This window comes from Periplaneta americana, chromosome 3 (assembly GCF_040183065.1).
Source record: "Periplaneta americana isolate PAMFEO1 chromosome 3, P.americana_PAMFEO1_priV1, whole genome shotgun sequence".
NCBI classification, from domain to species: Eukaryota; Metazoa; Arthropoda; class Insecta; order Blattodea; family Blattidae; genus Periplaneta; species Periplaneta americana.
Window position 1 is genome coordinate 183,325,497 of NC_091119.1, and position 22,491 is coordinate 183,347,987.

The window sequence follows — 22,491 nt, forward strand, 5'->3', positions numbered from 1 at the left end:
CATACTGCATTAAAATGCGTGCACTTAGTGAAAAGTTCCTGTCGAAACTGACTGCATGCAGGTACCGTCAATATCGCACGAATTCGGGCAGGTTACAATGGGGTGGGGGGTCTACTTGCATTCCAGAGGTGTATGACAGAAGAGGACAGTAAAAAAATTTGCCAGGTTCCAGATTTCAATAAAATATTCCTTAAAATATTTTGGTTCTTAGAAAATCTTATTCCAAACAGAGGTTGAAAATGACGTTATATGCGAGGTAGACGCATATACGTTTGTCGTATTAAGCAAGGTAGAAAAGCATATGTCTTATGGGGAATTAGTTGGGACCACAGAATATTTGACGTTACAGGCGAGGTGTCGCACAAAATGAGGTCGCTATAACCAAGTTCTACTGCATTTATATACGAAATATTAAAGTACCTGTTCCCAGTGTCTGTCTATCAACTGAAAGATTGGTAGCTCTACCAGTGGTTGTGGTAATTCTGCTCGATGCATCGTCCTCAGATTCCAGGAAACTTGTTGTTTCCAAGTCAGAGCTGAGCATTGAACTTGATTCATAACCATGCCCAGATCTGTGTTTTGAGTGTCCATTTATCCGCAACCCTGATATTACAAAAAAACAACCAAACATACATCAATGTTAAATTACTAAACAAGAAAAATATGTTGCAAACATCAAATTTTTTAAAAGAAATGATTTTACACATAATCATGTAAAATGAAACAAGTCTGAAATAGTAATATGCGTTACAAGAGCAGTATGTTGAAGTTTTGATGTTCGAGGAAAAGTTTGAAAAAGCGAAACGTAGTTGAGCTTTTTTAATTTCCGAGAATTGAAAGAAAACATACCGCTTGTGTATCGTACATTATTTTGTGCGAAGATCGTTTATTACATACCTGAAAGAGGAATTTCTAATTAGTTGCAATGAAATCTCCATCTTGGTTTCTGTTCAATGACAGCAAATTTGCAAAAAAAAAATATATATATATATCTATCTTCAACATTGTTGCTTTAAAATGTTTTCTGTGTTTACTATACTCCAGCAGGCTGTGATATACGTCTGTCTTCCCCCCCCCCCAGTCTATGATGAGTCTGGAATCTTGTTGATTTTTTCACGGCTCCTTAATGTTACTTGCATCACGAATGCAGTAACTTAGTGGAGTTGTAGAGCTCACTTAATTTTTTCAAATATTTAAAAACAATAATTAACAGTGCAATTTAGGTGAAATTGCAGTAGTAAGTTTCCAATTTATAATTATTACTATATTGAACGTCTCTAAAAATAATATGTTAAAAGCCTAAAGCAGTAAAATCAATATGTCACTTAAGCGGTAAGAAGAGGGAAATTATTATGTGTGTTAGGTTGGGAATACTGAATGTGGAATTTTAGACTTTCCGCGGATTGGTTTTATGTGGAAACCAAGCAAAAACGCACGATCTCGCACAAATAAAATTTGAAGGATATTCGTCAATATAATTTACTAAATACCCATTGTTTAAGTTAATGAAAGCATCTAGTGTCCTTACATGTTATTTCCTTATGAGTGGCAAAGTAACTTCCACGTGGTTGATGCACCTAGCTAAAAATTAAAAATAGTGTAGAAATAATTTCATCTACCATTAAAAAAAAAAAAACAGAAAACATTCTTAAACTACTAGAAGTATGGTAAGGCATAAATTAATTATATATTTACAGTTTATTTTCGAGAACTATTTTTCAAAAGACAGACATAATTTACTACGTAATTTACTAAGAAAAACTTCAGTTTTCCAGATTGCACAAAAAAGGCATTTTCATAATCCTAAAATTATGGTGATCATTTATAAACCATAATTTACAGTAAGTAGTTGCATAACTTCTATATAAATTCACATAAACGATACAATTAATCTGGCTTTCAGGTACAGCTACCTGTAAAGCTGAACCGAATAATTTCAGGGAAAAATTGTTCCAGGGCCGAGTATCGAACCTGAAACCTATTGCTGAGCACACCAATGCTCTACCAACTGAGCTATCCAGGAACTATACCAGATCCTGGCTCAATTATTCCCCTTATATACAGATACCTGAAGTGGGTTGACAGAACGTCAGAGCCCAGCATTGAGTGCACACTTTCTGTGTGACTTAATTTTGTGGTTTTCTGTTAATGAACAGTACCTACTGTGTATTATAGAAATCTGGATTTCAGGTACGGTTCGTTAACAGAAAACCACAAAATTAAATTACACAGAAAGTGTACACCCAATGCTGGGCTCTGACATTCTGTCAACTCACTTCAGGTATGTGGATATTTTTTAGTAGGTTATTTTATGATGCTTTATCAACATCTTAGGTTATTTAGCATCTGACTGAGATGAAGGTGATAATGCCGGTGAAATGAGTCCAGGATCCAGCACCGAAAGTTACTCAGCATTTGCTCATACTGCGTTGAGGGAAAATCCCGGAAAAAAACCTCAACCAGGTAACTTGTCCCAACCGGGAATCGAATCCGGGCCACCTGGTTTTGCGGCCAGACATGCTAGCCATTACTCCACAGGTGTGCTCTATGTCGATAGAAAGGGAATAATTGAGCCAGGATCTGGTATAGTTCCTGGGTAGCTCAGTTGGTAGAGCATTTGCGCACTCAGCCAAAGGTCCCAGGTTCGATACAATTTTTCCCTTGAAAGCACATAAAACATATTTGTGAAGCAAATGTAAACATGTAACTTCATATAAATATATAAAGTGATTCACGATGATTAAACAGCACTTATAGGTCCAATTCTATATCAATTTCGAGCACAAAATATCGTGTGAACATGGGTCGTACTCTCAGCCTTTAAGAAGCCAGTTTGAGAATAAAGCAACTGGGAAGTTTCATGAGCACAATTAAACGAAATTATTATCCATCCAACTCAACAGTGAAACCTGATGTAAACAAATGCACGTGCTGTGATGTCCCAGGATTGGCTGTCTAACTCTCGGTGTAAAGAATATAGTCTGATATATTTTATATTTTACCGTTTATTTTGCATTTTAAAATAAATAATGTTATAAAACAATTATATCCGTATTAAATAAGTAATTATATTTTAATTTTAAATATATTCACCATAAGATACAGCATTCATAAGTCAGTACTCTTTAACCGAAACATTCATTCATTCATTCATTCATTTATTTTATTCCATAGATCTTACATGAGCAATGAAGCTTTAAGATGTGGAACATGTCAACATTTTACAATATTACAATTACAATTTTTACAAATTTTTATAGTTTTACAATTTAGTAATTTTCTACAATTTTTACAATGTTGTACAATTTTTTTTTACATTTTGGCGAGATGTAGTGAGATGAAATGAGGTCCGAGGATTCGCCAAAATATTACCCGGCATTTGCCTTTTCGGTGGGGGAAACCTCGGAAAAACCCAACCAGGTAATCAAATCAAAGGGGATAATCAACTCAAAGGTGTTGATGCCAAGGACTCGCCATAGACCATCCGGCTTCAGTCCCACGGCTGTGGGACCTCTAGAATGATACTTTGTTAATTGCACAGTATTCACGGGATTTTCAATCAATTAAATTTAAATATTAAATTATGTTTTATTTAATGAGGCTTGCAACTGCTGAGGTTATATCAACAATGCCACAGTGCTGGAAAAAGCGCACGCACGCACGCGCGCGCGCACGCGCACGCGCACACGCACACGCACACGCACACGCACACGCACACGCACACGCACACGCACACGCACACACACACACACACACACACACACACACACACACACAAAGGATGGTAGTTATTTAAAATACAATGTAGTAAAATGAGCTCTAATTCTGAACTATATTTTAATCAGATCTAAGCTGATTACATTGTTTTATCTTATTTCCTACATTAGTACAATGGTGTTTGGATTTTTATTTTATTTTACGTGGTTATTTAACGACGCTGTATCAATTATTAGATCATTTAGCGTCGATGGAATTGGTGATAGCGAGATGGTATCTGGCAATATGAGGTCGATGATTCGCCCTAGATTACCTGACATTCGCCTTACGGTTGGGGAAAACCTCGGAAAAACCCAAGCCTAAGCAGGGATCGAATCCATGCCCGAGAGCAACTCTGGATCGGCAGGCAAGCGCCTTAGCCGACTGAGCTATGCCAGTGGTTATGTTTGGATGAAGGGAGTCGAGTCATTTTTTGTGCAAATAGAGTTTTATTTCCCTAGTGAAAACACGAGTGAAATTCTAGAAATGGGTTTGCAAAAAAACAAAATAATACTAGCATTTGATGTGTTTTATTTGAGTACAAATTTATTTGCAATAAGAGTCCGAAGTTTAATTTTCACTTATTTCAAAACTCATTTTTATAATCTATCTCTCTTTGTCCAAACACCATCAAATAAACAATAGAAATTTTATGTGAAGTCCATTCCGGATACAATTTATATTAATTCTGTTGTGTTATTTGGTTGTGTTGGTACATAATTACAAATCTGAATCTCAATTTTGAGTGAATACGACTCAGGAAGACACAGGTTTGGGAATATCTGAAAATTGAACATACGAAAGAAGCAAAAACTACTGAACCCTCTTGAAGGTGAGAAAAGGAGTCTAAGAAAACAGACAAATCAACTGTAAATTTGTTTATATAAAAATATAAAGGTCCATGTCCAAAATCCCTGTATAAGGTGAATACTTAACTTTTCAATTACTGTTCTTCAATGCATGCACATGCACTGTAAGCAGAGGAAGTAAAGTGCTACAAGCGAATTCCTGCAAAGTCATGCCGCCAATTTATATATTTATGCATTGTAAATATAGGTTTCAAATTTAATAATAGTACATTATGCAACGAGCCTATAATGATAGTAATTAAGACGCGAGGATGTTTATGAAACGAGCGCAAGCGAGTTTCATAATTTTCATACGAGCGTCTTAATTACCATTATAGGCAAGTTTCATACGACTTTTTATGCTCGACCATATTTCTAACTTGAAATTATTCATAACTTCCACGTTATCTTATGTTAATAGGAATGGAACTGACCTTGTGCAATCTCGCGAATTGTGAGATGTGCGCAGACACGAAAGTATTGATTTTTTCCCCGAAACAAATGTCGACGACCTTGATGTAATCTCGTTAAACTTGATATAACCTTGAAATTGAATTCGACATTGAAAAACGAGATGACAAATTGAATTTATTTGAATATTATTTACAATTAACGCTAATTATTATAGTAACAGAACATAACCTTCTGCGACAATATTGGATTTCCAGCCTGCGTGACGTTTTGCTAGTTGTCTTTCGATTGCATAACTGAGAATAATCGAAAACCTGAACTTTAATGAATAGGTGTACTTTAATGGCATTAAAGGACTGCTACCAGGTGTATAATTACTACATTTCGGCATGGTCGAGCATAAAAATCATTACAAGCTTCCAGCTTAATACCTAATATGCCAGAAAGCATGTTATCTAACATTCTAGCGTAAATACTTGATGGGTCAATTATTCAAATTTCTACCCCCACTTACCATTATATTTATTGTACTTGTCTCCATGATGAGGTCTAGATCCTTTGTGAACATTATGATGGCCTAAAATAATAAAAACATTAAGAATAAGAAGCCGTAACTTACCATTGCCACAACAGAAAACTGCAAATCAGACAACATTGCAAGAAAACCGGAAGAGTGATAAATAAAATCATACAACATCTCTAAAATAACGTTAATAGAAGCACTCTGTTTATTAAACATTCCACACTCAAGTACAGTTTACACAGGAAGGAGTTAAAATGTGCAGTTATTGGAAAGGAGCAAGATGATGAACAGGAGGAATAAATACGTCCTGGGGAATGCAACACAGTGTGTATTAAAAACATAACCTACTGTAAACTAGAACATTTCACATTGAAGCTTTTTTTTGACAATATAAAAAAGCTACTATTGTTTCCTAAGAGCATGAAAAAATTTCAATACAAATGCTTCATTTCTGAGTATGAAAGGAAAACAAAGTTATCTGAAAATGTCCAGAATTTGGTCAACAAAAGTTAATTCTATTTTCACGCAATCGTTAGTAAAAAGCTGATATTTTAAGTACTAACATTCAAATATACTCATTGATTAAAGTTCACGTTAACACTTTGTTTGTTAAAACCATAAAATTACTTAGTCATACGTTAAAAAGTTTAAAAATTTTAAAAAAGGTATATACCTTCGACAGACGGCCCGTTTCGACATGATGTCACATCTTCTTCAGTGTCTCCTGAACTACTGGTGATCTTGAATTCTGCGATGTGGATTTGTCGATAGTAGGGGTGGGGATATGTTGCTCTTATGGTGGGGGCTGGTTGTTTGTGTGTTATGACATATCATGACATCGAATAATGTGTGGGTATTGAACTGTAATTGTGTGTGAAGTATATATTGTGGGTATGTTACTGTATGTTTATATATTTCGTACTGTTCTAAGATGTTTAACTGTGAACTTTTTGGTGTGATATGTAAAATTTTCATATCTGTTTCTATATTATTGTAGTCATGATTATTGTTGATAATATGGTCTGCATAATTTGATCCTTTCACACAAGATATAATGAACATATTAAAGCTATAACCAAACCCTACATCACATCAAATTATGCAGACCACATTATCAACAATAATCATGACTACAATAATATAGAAACAGATAAGGAAATTTTACACATCACACCAAAAAGTTCACAGTTAAACATCCTAGCACAATACTAAATATATAAACATACAGTAATAACATATACTTAATACACAATTACAGTTTAATACCCACACATTATTAGACGTCATGATACGTCATAACACACAAACAACCAGCCCCCACCATAAGAGCAACATACCCCCACCCCTACTATCGACAAATCGCAGAATTCAAGTCAGGAGACACTGAAGAAGACATGACATCACGTCGAAACGGGCCGTCGAAGGTATATACCTTTTTTAAAATTTTAACACTTTTTAACGTATGACTAAGTAATTTTATGGTTCAAATATACTGTCGAACAAAAACAGTGTTAACGCTTGAATTTTTCTGAGAAATGCAGACTTAATGCACAAAAATGATATTGTACACGTAATATAACTTCAGAATCTTTTAAAGTAACATTTATTGCATCGTTATTTAGTGAAAGCACATAATTGTAATTTAACAATAATTAATTTTAACTTAAAATGAATAAATTATTATTATAAATTATATTGCTTTGGCACTAGTTGAATTAATTTCCTACAAAGCCATTGCAATAATGCTTGTAATGACCTTATAACCAACATGTGCTTCGAGTGATGAGTGATTTCGTCCAGACTGTGGCAACACTGTTGTGTTGACTATCTGTCACAATGCTCAAGTTATTAAAGGATATTGCTACTAGAGGACAAGAAAATTAGAAAATTATGAGATGGATAATTTCAATACTAAAGCATCAAAACTCTTCAATTCGGTATTTTAAAGTAAAATAAGAGTAAAAAAAAAAAAAAAAAAAGAGTTATTTTAACTTACTAAAGACTCCAAAGTCTGTAGGAATGACAGTAATGCACTGAAATATTTTAAGTCCAGTTCTGAGTGTTAGATTAGAACTGTTTTTTTTTAGTAGGATATTTTATGACGCTTTATCAACAACTTGTTATTTAGCGTCTGAATGAGGTGAAGGTGATAATGCCGGTGAAATGAGTCCGGGATCTAGCACTGAAAGTTACTCAGTATTTGCTCATATTGGGTTGAGGGAAAACCCCGGAAAAAACCTCAACCAAGTAACTTGTCCCGACCAGGAATCGAACCCGGGCCACCTGGTTTCGCGGCCAGACGCATTGGCCATTACTCCACAGGTGTGGACTAGAACTGTTTATATTTAGCTGTCTCGAATAAAAAGTAAAAAAATCTACTTCACAAAATAACCATATCTTCATGAAAACAGTAACTGAGTTAGATATGGGAGGGTTTTGCGTGGTTTCAAGCAATTTCTTTTTTTACAATACAAATTAAGAAAGCTGTTTTTAATGTCTATTCCATTAACTAACCAGTTTTAGAGCCATCTTTGTTTTAATCACTTCTTTACCATAGTTCGAAGGTATATAATAAATCTAAGCATTCTAAGCTTCTTCCTTAGACATTTATTTTATGTCAGTAAACAATGTAAGAATATCAGTTCTGACACTGTGAGTATTTTATAAATTACACAATTCACATTTACTTTTTCCCGGACTGCACTTCTCTTTTACTTGCACTATACACAATAATACTGACAGTAAAACTAGCAACTACTAAAACATTTATGCCTAAGTTTGTATTTGTAATGTAACAGTGATCATGGATTGGGTGATTTCAGACAGGATTCTTTCGACTGGAAGAAAGTGAACATATTTTATGAATGGGAGTCTCCGAGTTCGTAAAGAAACACGAATCAATTCTACATGAAAATTGCAGACATGCAAAATTTTAATGAAGAAAGAAATTCCATGCCATTACAATACCTTGGCGAGAGCTGATGATAGATTCTGTCTCCGTGCATGTTGTGTCCTCCACATTTGTTCTACCTCCATGGACTGGATTAATAATGCTGCAAATAAAATCAACATAACTGCTTGTTACAATATTACACTGTAATTTTAAATGTAAATACTCATTTATATATCCAAGAGTTCAATCTAAGCAACAAGTTCCATAATTAAACTCTAATTATTTAAACAGCAACAATTTGTAATTGATTGTATTAAAATTACAAAAGTGTAATATTATTCTCTAACATAGATGATAATGCTTATTCTCATATTAACCATTTATTTAATATCAGTGGTAAATAGCACCATCTTCACAACCATCCAGAGTTGCTGGATTTTGTAACTCCTTTTTTTTTTTTTCCTTGGTTTATTTTACGACGCTATATCAACATCTAGGTTATTTAGCGTATGAATGATATGAAGGTGATAATGCCGGTGAAATGAGTCCGGGGTCCAGCACCAAAAGTTACCCAGCATTTGCTCGTATTGGGTTGAGGGAAAACCCCGGAAAAAACCTCAACCAGATAACTGCCCCAAACCGGGATTCGAACCCGGGCCACCTGGTTTCGCAGCCAGACACGTTGACCATTACTCCACAGGTGTGGTTGTAACTCCTACATGCAGTGAAAAAGTGAACACAAATTCATGTATAAACGCAATTGTACTGCAAAATATGACAAACCTTTGATCCTTAAAATTCAAGTTAACTTCAAAATTTATTACCATTTAAGACTGACACATTCAGCTAGCAATTGATTACAGAAAAGAAATTGATATAGGGTCTTACATGCAAATGAAAATTTGGAAATGTTGTTGTTTTCTAATGCCAGGCGTTTGACAATAAAGTCATTTGACCTCTTGCACTCCAATATTTTTCAAAGATATTGTCATGGTCAGCTACTGAAGCAAAGATTTTGAGGTGTTCCGAATCCATTTCTTGGTTCGAGTTGCACAATGGGCAGTTAAGGGACTGATATATTCCAATTCTATGCAGGTAAAAAATTTGGAAATGTATACCTATTTTAATCTTGCTGAGGTATGAGTTGCAAAATATTTTTGTTTCTATTACCGTATATTTAACATGTATTTTTGTAAGTTTCCTGATTGAGTGTAATAATTATTCTACTCATTTCAAAAACTTGTTAATATTGTTCTATCCTCTTTTCTTTTTTTTAAACTTACGTAATTTTTTTCTATATATGTATTTTATATCAAAAGGTGTTCGGTTATATATCTGTATATTGTATTTATGTGTATTTTTGTATATATTTTCAAAATGTAAATAAATTTGAATATGAAAAAAAAAAAAAACAAGGAATTAATGCCCCTGGTGTCTTATTGTCCTTCTCATAGTCTGCGCCTTCACCTTCTGCCCGCTGGCTGTCTAGTAGTGCCATGAACTTCTCCTGACTGATCGAAGACTTAAATTGGATGCATTAACATACAAGACATGTAGAACAGTTGACAAATTCGAAACTCAACTCAAAAACTAAATTATATGTTTTAATTTATATAAAAAATTCAATTGTTACGAGTATAGATTTGAGAACTGCAACTTGCCTTTGAAATACAAATTAACATATTTCGAATTAAACAGCATACTAAAATCTGGATTATAAATAGAATGATAATGAACAATTCTATGTTATTTTGAATTAAGGATGCATTAAACTGAAAGATGAATTTTCTTAATCGTTTGAACTAAATCTTCGAAAATGTGTACAAATATCATGCTGCATACAAATAGCTAAATAGCCTTTGTACAAAGTTTCATTGATTTGGTCAAAAATTACATGCATTATTAAAATTTCTACAAATTTAAACTATATTTTGAAAAATCGTTACTCCTACAAATGTCAAAATTTTTGCCTGAAATTTGTACCATATACCTTCCAAACTCTCTATCTACTTTTTTTTTTTTTTTTTCAGATTATTCCTCAAGAGCTAAGAAAAAATTATTTTATTATAATCAAATATAAAAACAGGTAAAGATGATGTCTAACAGAAAAAAATATTTTCCTCAAAAATCTTGAGGTTTAATGAAAATCCTGATAGCAAGTTTTTTTTTAAATACAACTATGATGTACCGAAGTTTTTATTAAGCAGATTTCTAAGATGATCATCACCTAAAAAAAAATCATGCACACAGTTCAAAATTTGGAGTAACAACATTTAAAGAAAATGGATTGTAGCATCTAGAGAGAAGAGAGAACATTTGAAGGGCTCAGAGCCAAAGGCGACCAACTCACAATTTTGTATTGTTCATTGTTAAGCCTTTTTTCAAAACTATACATTGTTGTTATAGATTCATGTTATATTTTTGTATTTATTCAATGCAGACCAATTAAAATAAATTGTGAAACCAATCATTTTTTGTCAGGATCCTCTTAATTTCACCCCTTATTTACTAATTTTGTAATTGTGGGTTAGTCGCCTTTGGCTCTGAACCCTTCATTTAAAGGGTCACTCACTAAGAGTGTACGACCTCCTAAACATGGAGGCCTGAAACAATTGATTGAAGGGGTCTATCTGCATAAAAATTCGTGGAGAGGTTTTCTGACCCATTCACAATTTGTTAATGTTGAAAACGAAAAATCGAACATTTTCACCAAAATTGACAAAATTTCACCTCAGTGTATCCTTAAACAATTTCAAAATAAAGAGCTTTTGCTATATTTTCAATAAAGAAAATGAAAGTAAATTGTGACCCATCGCACATGCATTTTTGTTAACTGCATGTTTATAGAATAGTAGTCATAGTTCACTTTGCTATTGTAAAAATGTAGAGTCCACACCTGTGGAGTAATGGTCAGCGCATCTGGCTGCGAAACCAGGTGGCCCGGGTTCAAATCCTGGTCAGGGCAAGTTACCTGGTTAAAGTTTTTTCCAGGGTTTTCCCTCAACCCAATACGAGCAAATGCTGGGTAACTTTCGGTGCTGGACCCCGGACTCATTCCACCAGCATTATCCTTTCATTTCATTCAGACGTTAAATAACCTGAGATGTTGATACAGCATCGTAAAATAACCCAATTAAAAAAAAATGTTGTTGTTTTCTAATGCCAGGCATTTGACAATAAAGTCATTTGACCTCTTGCACTCCAATATTTTTCAAAGATATTGTCATAGTCAGCCACTGAAGCACAGATTTTGAGGTGTTCTGAATCCATTTCTTGATTAGAGTTGCACAATGGGCAGTTAGGAGACTGATATATTCCAATTCTATGCAGAACAGTCATGGTCTGTTGCCAAACTAAATGCAACTACAGACGATTTGCGTGGTAAATCGGGAATTAACAAAAAAAAATGTAGAAAGTATAAATCACTTCAAGTAACTGCTCATATGCAAATTCCAACACATTATGTGCAGAATCGGCATATAGGCTAGGTTATAATAACTGGAGCATATACTAGTTTGTTTATTAAGTTTGTCTTATAATTGCAGTGATTTGCAGAAGCACTAAAATGTATTGTACTATAATATTAGAAAATAGAAAATTAATGTGAGCATTTCATATTCGCATGTGATGTTTGTCTGACCTCAGTGTAGCATTGAAAATAGTAATGCTATGCATGCCACATGATCTTCCCATTCTACTGAATAAAAATGTTAAAAGCTCATGTCTGCCAGTGCTACAGAAGCCAGCTTTGAATATTAGGATAAAATATGATGGTAAAAGATGGAGCAGCAAATGAAAGAGGAACTGCTGCATCATTTTTACCTGTTCAATTAGGAAAAATGAAGGCAAAACTGTAAGTAGAATTTCAAATTTTTTATTACTTTTAATTTGATTTTAATTCTTAAGTTATCTAGCACTAGAGGAACAAATGATTATTATTAAATTATATTTGGAAAGTAAGTCCGAGGATATGCCATAGAATTAACCGACATTCATCTTACAACTGAGGAAAAACCTTACAAAAAACTAACAAGGTAATCAGTCCAAGTAGATTTAAACTCAAAATAAAGCACAACCTCGGGTTAAGGGTAAAGGTTGTTACTGTCTAAACCAGACCATTCCAAGTGGACAGCCACCGTAATGCCATGTGGCAGCCCTGGGTTCATGGGTGCTGTGCCGAAGCCAGAGAGCCCCGGAGAGAGACAGCGAGTGAGTGGGAAAGAGATGACATACCAATTGCTGAGAGGGAGGCATGCTGGAAGGGGTGGAGTGAGTCAGTGAGGTGTGTAGACAGCACATTTTATGACACATAGAAAGAATTCAAGAATTACAACAAAATAAAATTTTCATTTTTTTTTTTGTAGTTAGAATGCCCCTGTAACAGACCTACAGCTCTTCTACTTGAAAGACTTTATGTATCGCATACCTTCAGTAGTTCACAATCAGATAAGTTATGAATTGTAATAACTGTAGTTGTGATTATACTGTATTGTAAGCAGAAATAACTAAAATGCTCTCTCAATTAATATCACTCAATAAAAGAATTGTATTCCAATGGATACCATCCCATTGTGGAATCCTGGGAAACGAGAATGCGGATGCTTTAGCAAAGAAGGGCAGCATTGCTACTTACAGACCTGTTACTATATCTACGTATTACTCTTTGAAAAGATTTATTAAATCTACATACTTAGACTTCAACAAACAAAATGATAACACAATCTCAAGGGAAAAAATGGAACTCTCTGCATCATAATCCACAGTTAATTCCCGATTTACCACGAAAATCATCTGTAGCTGCATTTAGATTGGCAACAGGCCATGACTGTTTGGCCAAACATCTGCATAGAACTGGAATATATCAGTCCCCTAATTGCCTATTGTGCAACTCAAACCAAGAAATGGATTCAGAACACCTCAAAATCTGTGATTCAGTGGCTGACCATGATAATATCTTTGAAAAATATTGGAGTGCAAGAGGTCAAATGACTTTATTGTCAAACGCCTGGCATTAGAAAACAACACGACGAAGAATGTAATTTATTTATATTTGTTATTTTGTGAATCCATACACTTTCACCTACCATATCCAATGGAATGCACTGAAAATAAATACCGAATGATGTTTTTGTAACTACGTACAACTGCTGCAGCGATGGTCAGGTAGCTAGCAGATAGCTACGGGGCAGAGAGAGGACTAGGGAACCCAGCTGCCTGGATAAGTTGCGCAGACAGCAATAATGTCTAAGATATTAAACTTTTAGTTCACACATACATGAGAAAAATGTACATGCAGAAAAAAAGCTCTCAAAGTTTTATATGCAACTAACCACTCCAGCGCTGACCATTTAAAAATGGCGTCTCTAAAGGTGATAAAAGCCACTTAAGGGTATACAGTAATGCATACTGTGTAACTTTCTTCAGACATCGAAGGATTATTTTAACCATTAATAATTTTTTTCAAAATTTTCAGTTTTTGGTATTTTTCACTAACCCCTCCCCTTAAAAAAAATTATTTCTATACACATAAGGCTCTACTATGTTATGCTTAGACCTCGGATTTTTAGACTCGAATAGGATAGGTTGCAACAATTTTATGTAAAAGCCCCTAAATGTATGCAACACGAGAAACTCTCGAGTGACATTATTGCCTTAAACTACGTGCAATAAAGAACATAATATTGTGACAGCCGGGTGTCGATCGCGCGTCCCACAGAGGGCAGGGAGCGTGAGAGATGGGCGATGCGGCAGGGGAGGTTGCGTGCGCATCTGGTGCATGGGCATTTGCGGTGTGGTACGAAGCAAAGGGGACGCAAAGCTGCAGGTGCTGCGCTAGCGAGGTGAAGAGGAAAACGAAACCTCCCGAACAGAATCGTCCAGGAAAAGAAGCAGCGAGAACAGAAGTCTGTAGAAGTAGAAATTTCGAGCATCGTAGTTTCTGGAAAGTGTGGTTTAACTAATAAAAAGCAAGCAGCCTTCGGAGAGAGTCAGTTGTTGTTGGTATTGGACAGCGAGTTCAGCAGCGCCCAGGAGTCTAGGGTTCGACACACGAGTGAACTTGAGCAGCGTCCAGGCAGAAGCAACGTGGTTAGAAGTCTTGAGTTCGAGTGCAGTAGGCTGTCTCTGGAAGTCTTGAGTTCGAGTGCAGTAGGCTGTCTCTGGAAGTCTTGAGTTCGATATACTGTGAACTTGAGTGAATGAGCTAGAAAGAACTAGCCAAGTCAAACGAACTGTGAACTGAGAACTGACTGTTTTGTGTTGCAAATACTGGGTGTTCAGTTCAAAGTGTGTCATGGCTCGCTGTATGCCGTCATGTGGCTAGTCGATGAGCCTAGAGAATTCAATCTTCCTACACTTCCGCAGAAGTGTATTACTTATGTGCCAGAGAGGTTGCCTAGCAAGTACAGCGTTCATTCTGAAGAGTACTTACCGATACATACGGTAACGCCGGTAGTGGCAGGAATGTGAACTGTTTCGAAACATGTACTGAGGTGAGTTTTTTCTTACTGTCGAGATATGGGGAGAGGGTTAAGACGATTACTTACGTATTTGTTGACATTAATTTCGACGATCAACATGGACACGGAGCATTTGATTTGTGTTGTGGAATGTTGTGCTACGCAACCGATGATAAATACCCTGCGTACGACTTGCCCGCGCAAAACACTGTTCGAAAGAGGTTATGGTAGCACATAGACCGCACAGACTGCCATCTGTTGCTACGACATTCAAGTTATACCGTACACGTTCTCAAGTTCAGCTTGAACGCCTTGATTAATAGGCAACTTCTCTGACATAAAAAACTCGCTTCAAATCGCTGACTCATCAACAGTGACGTCACGACACACTTTGAAATGAACACCCAGTAGTGCTTTGTGAACATTAGTTGAGATTAGGAGTACATTGTTGTTCTCAATAATCCAAGTGAATTGTCATTGTCGTCTGTGGAGTGCAATAACGAATACTGTGTTGATGTGTGGAGTGAAATACCCACTGTTGACGGGAGTGTTTAAATTCAGTTATAGAAAGTAATTATTATTGTAGATAAAAGTAACATTGTTGTTTGAAATAAAAGTTACAATATGTTTCAGCTTGTGCTAAATGAGTATAAAAATCCGACGTGTAATCGAGGGCTTTGCCGGAAGAAGGGCGGATAGACCTATACGCCCTTCTTCGGGAAAAGGTCTAAAATGTAGTGAATAATTATAGTAGCGAAATTTTGTTTTGATTGTACTGTACATACCTGCAGGACCGGGCTGCTTGCGTGTATAACATTTTATTCAGGTGCATTTTAAAATCTTAGATTGCATGTTTCTCAATTCGCCATATTGACGTATATGCCCTTCTTCCGGCAAACCCCTCAATTACGTTATTTGAGACTTATGTAAGTCAACAAATTCACGAATAAAAGCATCTGTGAATTTTTAGTAGAGCACCATTTTGTGTACTTATACCCAGAGGTAGGGATGGAAGGGATAGTGATGTGCAAAATATAGCCTCTCCTATCCAAATCATCCAAACCTTCCCGTGGTCACCCTGCTCTTACAAAGGAGGCTCTGATGAATTGAGCATCAGCAGTATAAATGTAACATCCAGAACAGAGGAAATGCTCTTCTCCAAACCTGTCTAGAGGCTGATGGTAGCTGCCATATCACTATACTTGCTACCTATGTTGGCCAGCACGCCACTGGGAGGACTTTTACTTGCTTTAAAGTCTCACAATCGAAATCGCCGAACTGATATGAGACTGTAACAGATCTCCTGATCTAGTACGTGTTTTGGACGATGATGGTGATGATTCACAGAGATACCTCTACAAATTTTAAATTACCAGCCAAGAGGGGAGAAAAGACTGGGAAGGCCACTAAGACGTCTGGCAGATGACTTTCATTTAGACCACTTGGTCTAAATTTCGTGAAGGATTATGATGATGATTCTCAAAGGTAGATGTTTCGGAATATTATATGGAGACAAGTAAACTAATAAGTGCTGAATACAAACAAAATCTTTTCAAAAGAAATGTTTGTATACAGGCAGCAAAGTAGCATGCCAAAATCTGTTTCTGGTGTTAAGAATTATTATGAAAATGTACACATCAATAAGAACTTAAAATAGATATATCTTCCATCATCACAACACTTCCTACTCCCTGCATAGAATTGGAATATATCAGTCCCCTAACTGCCCACTGTGCAACTCAAACCAAGAAATGGATTCGGAACACCTCAAAATCTGTGCTTCAGTGGCTGACCATGATAATATCTTTGAAAAATATTGGAGTGCAAGAGGTCAAATGACTTTACTGTCAAACGCCTGGCATTAGAAAACAACAACAACACTTCCTACTCACAACAAACAAATCAATTCTAAAAACTCTGCCTTGTCATTTTTTTCCTAAATTCTACTGAGCATGTCTGAGATGTATTTTGTTTTGAACCTTCCTCTTCCTTTCTTGCCAAATATTTTTCCTTCCACTACATTAAATAAAATGTGTTTTTTTTTTTCTCTAGATGTTATTTATACTCGCTTTAACATCTTTGGTCATATCGCGAGTTAATCTTTTGGTTGAAATCCGAAGGCCTGTGTACTATTGTTGAGACTGGTTCTATTGTTGTGAACTCGATAGCGACTGTATATGTATGACTGATTTGTTATGAATATGATTTTGGTGATGAATGAGGCCGGTGATATTCAGGGATGTTGTGGCCCGAATTTCTTGGCATTAGCCTTACGGTTGAGGAAAAACCCTGAAAAACCTCAACCAGGAAATTCAACCCGACTGGGAATCAAACCTGGGCCCTCTGCGTAAGAGACCAGCATGCTGACCCCTACAGCACAGAGGTGGTCTAAAATGTGTTATGTCTGATAGTATGACCAATTAATTTTATTTTTCTTTTCTCTAATTTCTTCACTGATGTTTTATTTTCATTTGTCGAGTGAAGTAAAATCCATAAAAATTTTTATAAAAATTATTTTATTGCAGAAAACGTTATTATATTTTTTTATTTTATTTTATTTTTTTTTTTTAATTTCAATTGTGTTCATTATATGTGATTCTTCCTTGCATCCCAACAGATTGCTGGTAAATTGGATTCTATCCTTGTGTGCCATTCTCCTGCACTGCATTGACGTAGATGATCACATACTGTGGTCTCCTGAGTTGATTTCCAGTTTATGGGCTGCACAATGGGCCACTTATGCTTAAGTGCTTTAGTAGCAGTCTTCACTCTCATGTAAGAAGAGGAAGAAGAAAAAGAAGAAGCTGACTTCGTACTCCCTACAATAACAAGTTCAAGCTGCCTATGGTTTTTATTGAAGTGTGATGGTACAAATATTGTTTAATAGATCATACCATTTCCTCCTCAAATGCAATATTACCAAAATCATCAGACTCTTTGTTTTAGCTTTTGAAGCAGTTTTGTGTTTAAATATCTGTGTCTTTTCCAACATTCCTTCTAGGTACCTGATATATTCTAATCAAGGGTAAAGTTCAGAATCCATATAATATATCTCTCTGTCTGTCTCTCTCTCCTCCTCTCTCCCTTTTTCTCTCTCCTTCCACTTTTTTTAAACACCCTGTATATGTTACTTACTGCCCGTGCCTCACTTCCTGAGCTGTTTCTTTGCGGGGCGAGAAGCAGAGGGGGAGAGTAGGAGGTGCTGGGTACCGCATGTGCCTACTACCCTACGTTCAACACATCGGCCTTTTCAGGATTCCTTTCGTCAGCTATGGAGCAAGATCAGCCATGGACAAGCGAATGTATAGGCTATCCCCTCACAAAACAAATTATGTCCTCATCAATTCCTGTAACTAAACACTAATACCAGTGGTAGACTACAGTCTCTACTCGAGATTATCGACCTAATCGCGATTAGGGTTGTCATGTGTACACATCCATAAACTCTTTCCTCTATGACAGTGTTTCTCAAACTTTTTCCACCACGAAACCCCTTTTAATCTAAAGTGTAACTGCGGATTCCTTGTAATATTTTATTAGTGTTTAATAATTAACAGACAACATTAAACATATTATTATTGCGCATATTATTGGAATATTATTATTACGCATATTCTTGGATTATTATTATTATTATTATTATTATTATTATTATTATCGGTGGTTTCATGTTATTATTGATTCATATTTTCGTAACATTTCTACATATTTTTATAGCATCCACTAAGTACAAAATAGCCACTGGAGCAGCCCAGTCGGCTAAGGCGCTTGCCTATCGATCCAGAGTTGCGCTCGAGCACGGGTTCGATTCCCGCTTGGGCTGATTATCTGGTTGGATTTTTTCCCCGAGGTTTTCCCCAACCATAAGGCGAATGTCATGTAATCTTTGGCGAATCCCCGACTTCATTTCGCCAAATACCATTTCGCTATCATCAATCCCATCAATGCAAAATAACCTAGTAGTTAATACAATGTCGTTAAATAACCAAGTAAAAAAAAAGTATAAAATAAAATTTAAAATCACATAGGGCTCACGGAACCCCGGAACATACTTTGAGAAATGCTGCTCTATGGCAATTCAGCAGTTGTCCAGACTGAACGAAGAGTGGCCTAGTGTGTACATACACTTTAGGCAATCGCCATCAGAGACAATAGCGATAGTGGTAACCACGATTAGAGTATCCACTATTATAACCAGTAAAGATCCCTGCAATGGCATAGGATAATGTTTTCAGAACATATAATATGCTGCCGTGCTGCCACGCTGCAGCTCCCGTGCCGGTCCGAGCAGACCTAAGAGGCGTGGTTATAAGCACTAGGGAACTCTCGGTTCAGGACGTGAGACACGGGCAGTAGCTATCTTTTCATCTAACTCATTCTAATCTTGTCACAGTCCTCGACCTCCTGTCACTTAGCTATCCTCTCATCCAACCCAATCTAATCTTGTCACAGTCCTAGTCTTTCTGTCACTTAACCATTCTCTCATCTAACCTATTCAAAATCTGTCACCTATCCCCTCATTTAATCCACTAGAATCATATCATAGTTCTTGCCTGTTGTCACTTAGCTATCTCCTCACCTAACTCACTCTAACATTATCACAGTCCTCGACCTCCTGTCACTTAGCTATTCCTTCGTCTAACTCTAATCTTGTAGTCCTTGTCTCCTAACAGTTATCCCAATCTTCGACATTTCCTCACACCACACACGAGACTGGCATCTCATTTGTGTTTTGTTATGGGTTAGATGAGTTAAATGAGGGGATAGATAAGAGACTTGAGATCGAGGTATATGACATTGTCAGTGGGTTAGTTGAGGGGATAGGCTATTTAAGTGATGTGAGGATGAGGAGTGTAAAAGATTTCAATGATTTAAGCAGTGTGGGTAGATATACAAGTTTCACTGCTATCCTCTCATCTAACCCATTCAAAATTTGTCACAATCCTCAGCCTCCTGCTACTTAGCTAATAACGCTTGTGCCCAAGTTGTGCAGAATATATATATATATATATATATATATATATATATATATATATATATATTCTTCATATATCCAGCTGTTTGCTGACAACATAAAGTCCACTATAGTCCACTGTAGTCTATTCAGTTGTTTTTCACGAGAAATGAGGGGTATTTTGATTGGTGTTCATTATAGATGCCTGTTGCTAGTAGCCAGAGTTGGGATGTAGTCAATATATACTGCAGGGCTGTGTCTTCTACAACTAGAACTGATGATTTTAATTTACTTCTTTTGTGGTTTATGGATGGACAGTATAGAAGAATGTGTTCCAGATCTTCATCATGATTATTACACCACAGACAAGCAGGATTATCAGAAATGTGAAATCGGTGTAGATACAATTGAGTGACAATGTGACCTGTTCTGGCTCTTGTTAAAAATGTTTGAACATGTCTGGGCAAGTTTTTGTACATTTCCAGGTCATTTGGTTTCTTTTGTACAGACTGTAAAATTTTTCCTTTGTCAGAAGAGAGCCAATTGTTGATCCATAGGTTTGTAAAATGAGACTGTACTGAAGCAAAAGCATTGGATAGAGGTATCACTTGAAGAGGTCTTAGTTGCAAATATGTTGCCTGTTTTGCAATATTATCGACTTTCTCGTTTCCAGGTAGGCTATACCACAATGACTAGGTATCCATTGAAATGTATTAGGCAACAGACATAAATCACTCCAAAGGCTAAATTCGCTACTTTCCAGGCACACATTAAAAAAAGTCGTCTTTGGTCATCTAGTCGTTGAGCATGCTTGCCATTAGATTCCAGAGGCATGCCGGAATCAACTGCGGTCGAAAGCCATAAAAATCCTTAAAATGGCTTGTTTCGAAAGGGAAGTAAAGCTGGAAGGTCGGTGAGGTAGATTTGAGAGATGTAGAAGAACCCTGTCTCTGAGTAACAGGGTTCCATGAAAAATTTACAGACCGTTTCTCGCCCACGTCAAAATTCAAAATGATGATATGGCAAATGGGACCATATGAATGCCTTAAGGGTGAATGGGTTTGTCCCATTCTTAATTTTCAATCCCTATTATACCAACTAATACGAAGTGGACAGTATCTAAATTCACACAATGAAGTCTCACAAGTTGTACAAGTTCAATGATTCTATTATTGAACTTAGTACACAATAACAGAAACAGCGTATATTTCTACATATTAATAAATAGGCCCTACACCAGCGACGGAGAACAGCTTCTCCCACAACCTTAGTTGCTGTTGTATGTAGGTACCTACTCATTCTCTGTTTACAATGCGAGTTACCCGTTCCTGCCCTACACTAACAACTTAACAGCGAAATGTTATAATTAAATCTAGAAGTGAGCAGATTGACAGTAGCCAAATGGACCCATAGGATTTTCAATTGGGCCTACATGTCGACATTTAAGAAACAAGTTTCAGAGAAATACAAAGAATGAACAAACAAAAGATTTTCGGGAGGTAAAAAATTCATTAAATAATAATTGAACTTACTGAGGATCTCCAGGTCTGTCTATAGGAACCTTTATATCAGAATGCACTACACTGTCAGTACACTGTGATGTCCCATCTGAAACGTTGCTGCCTTCTGCAGAAACCAACTGAAATTAAATGAATAACGAAATTCTCTTAGTCTAATCAGTCTTGAAAGAAATCACGATCCTGCCACACCCTAATAAAATAATTATACTCAATGTCCTAACTTACCCAGGACACTACTCTTCCATTGAAACACGGTAGATGAGCATCGTCGTCAATAATCTCTTCCTTCACAACACTGAAAATTAAAACCAAACTATGTTGTATCATAATTAAAAGATATGTATGCATTAAGAAACTAATTTAACTATCCTCAGATCGGCTCCTTGTTTGGTTGCTAATGTCAACAAACCATTTTGTGTTGGGCAAGGCAAGGACATTCATTTAAACAAAAATTAACGCACAGAAGTCTAAGACAGATAAAAGTAATTTGTTCTCTAATAAGACGCCTTTCACGACCGCGAAAAAGTGATAGACCCTCAAAACATTAAATTTAAATATGTTAATGAACAGGCTTACCCAAAATCATCGTCCATAGACTTAAAGAAGAACTTGTAATTTGGTCGATTAAGAACATTCTTGAAGTCTGCTAATGTAACACGTTCAGGCGCAATAGTTAGTTTAACTAAATAAGGTGTTTCTTCATCGTCTATATGATATATGATTTTCGTTTCTTCCATAGCAAAAAGGCCGAGTCAACAACTGATTCCCGTCATGAAGTCTTCAATATGGCAGCCATGAATCAATGCACAACTAGAAACAACAAAAAAATCATGGCAAAGATTTCGAGAAGTAAATTTACTATATGCTCAAATAATCGTAAAAAATAAATAGTTGTAAGATTTTTAATGTAACAGTTACTTACCCAATAAATAATAATGTAAAGGGTCTCAATTAAAGTGTCAATTGTTGTAGACGAAATATATGCTCTTGATTGGTTAGTATACTTAAACATAGTCAAATATAAAGTAAAGAAAGATATCGTTAGATGCTTGTTTGTCAAATATAAAGAAAACATTATTTTATACACTATTGTACTGAAATTTTAAAGTAAATTACAGTGACATGCAC

At 36.0% G+C, this 22,491-nt stretch overlaps 1 protein-coding gene across 1 annotated transcript in view; it reads right to left on the reverse strand.

Moving 5' to 3' along the window:
- dsh (Segment polarity protein dishevelled) overlaps window positions 1-22,422 on the reverse strand; it is a 69,152-nt gene extending 46,730 nt beyond the window's left edge. Inside the window, exons 1-7 of the mRNA XM_069822377.1 lie at window positions 22,286-22,422; window positions 21,940-22,173; window positions 21,589-21,658; window positions 21,376-21,482; window positions 8,506-8,591; window positions 5,530-5,592; window positions 421-603 (exon numbers count right to left, since the gene is read on the reverse strand). Of these exons, the coding sequence (XP_069678478.1) occupies window positions 421-603; window positions 5,530-5,592; window positions 8,506-8,591; window positions 21,376-21,482; window positions 21,589-21,658; window positions 21,940-22,100 (670 nt within the window). The 5' untranslated portion in view covers window positions 22,101-22,173; window positions 22,286-22,422. The remainder of the gene's footprint in view (window positions 1-420; window positions 604-5,529; window positions 5,593-8,505; window positions 8,592-21,375; window positions 21,483-21,588; window positions 21,659-21,939; window positions 22,174-22,285) is intronic.
- Window positions 22,423-22,491: the final 69 nt, after the last annotated feature.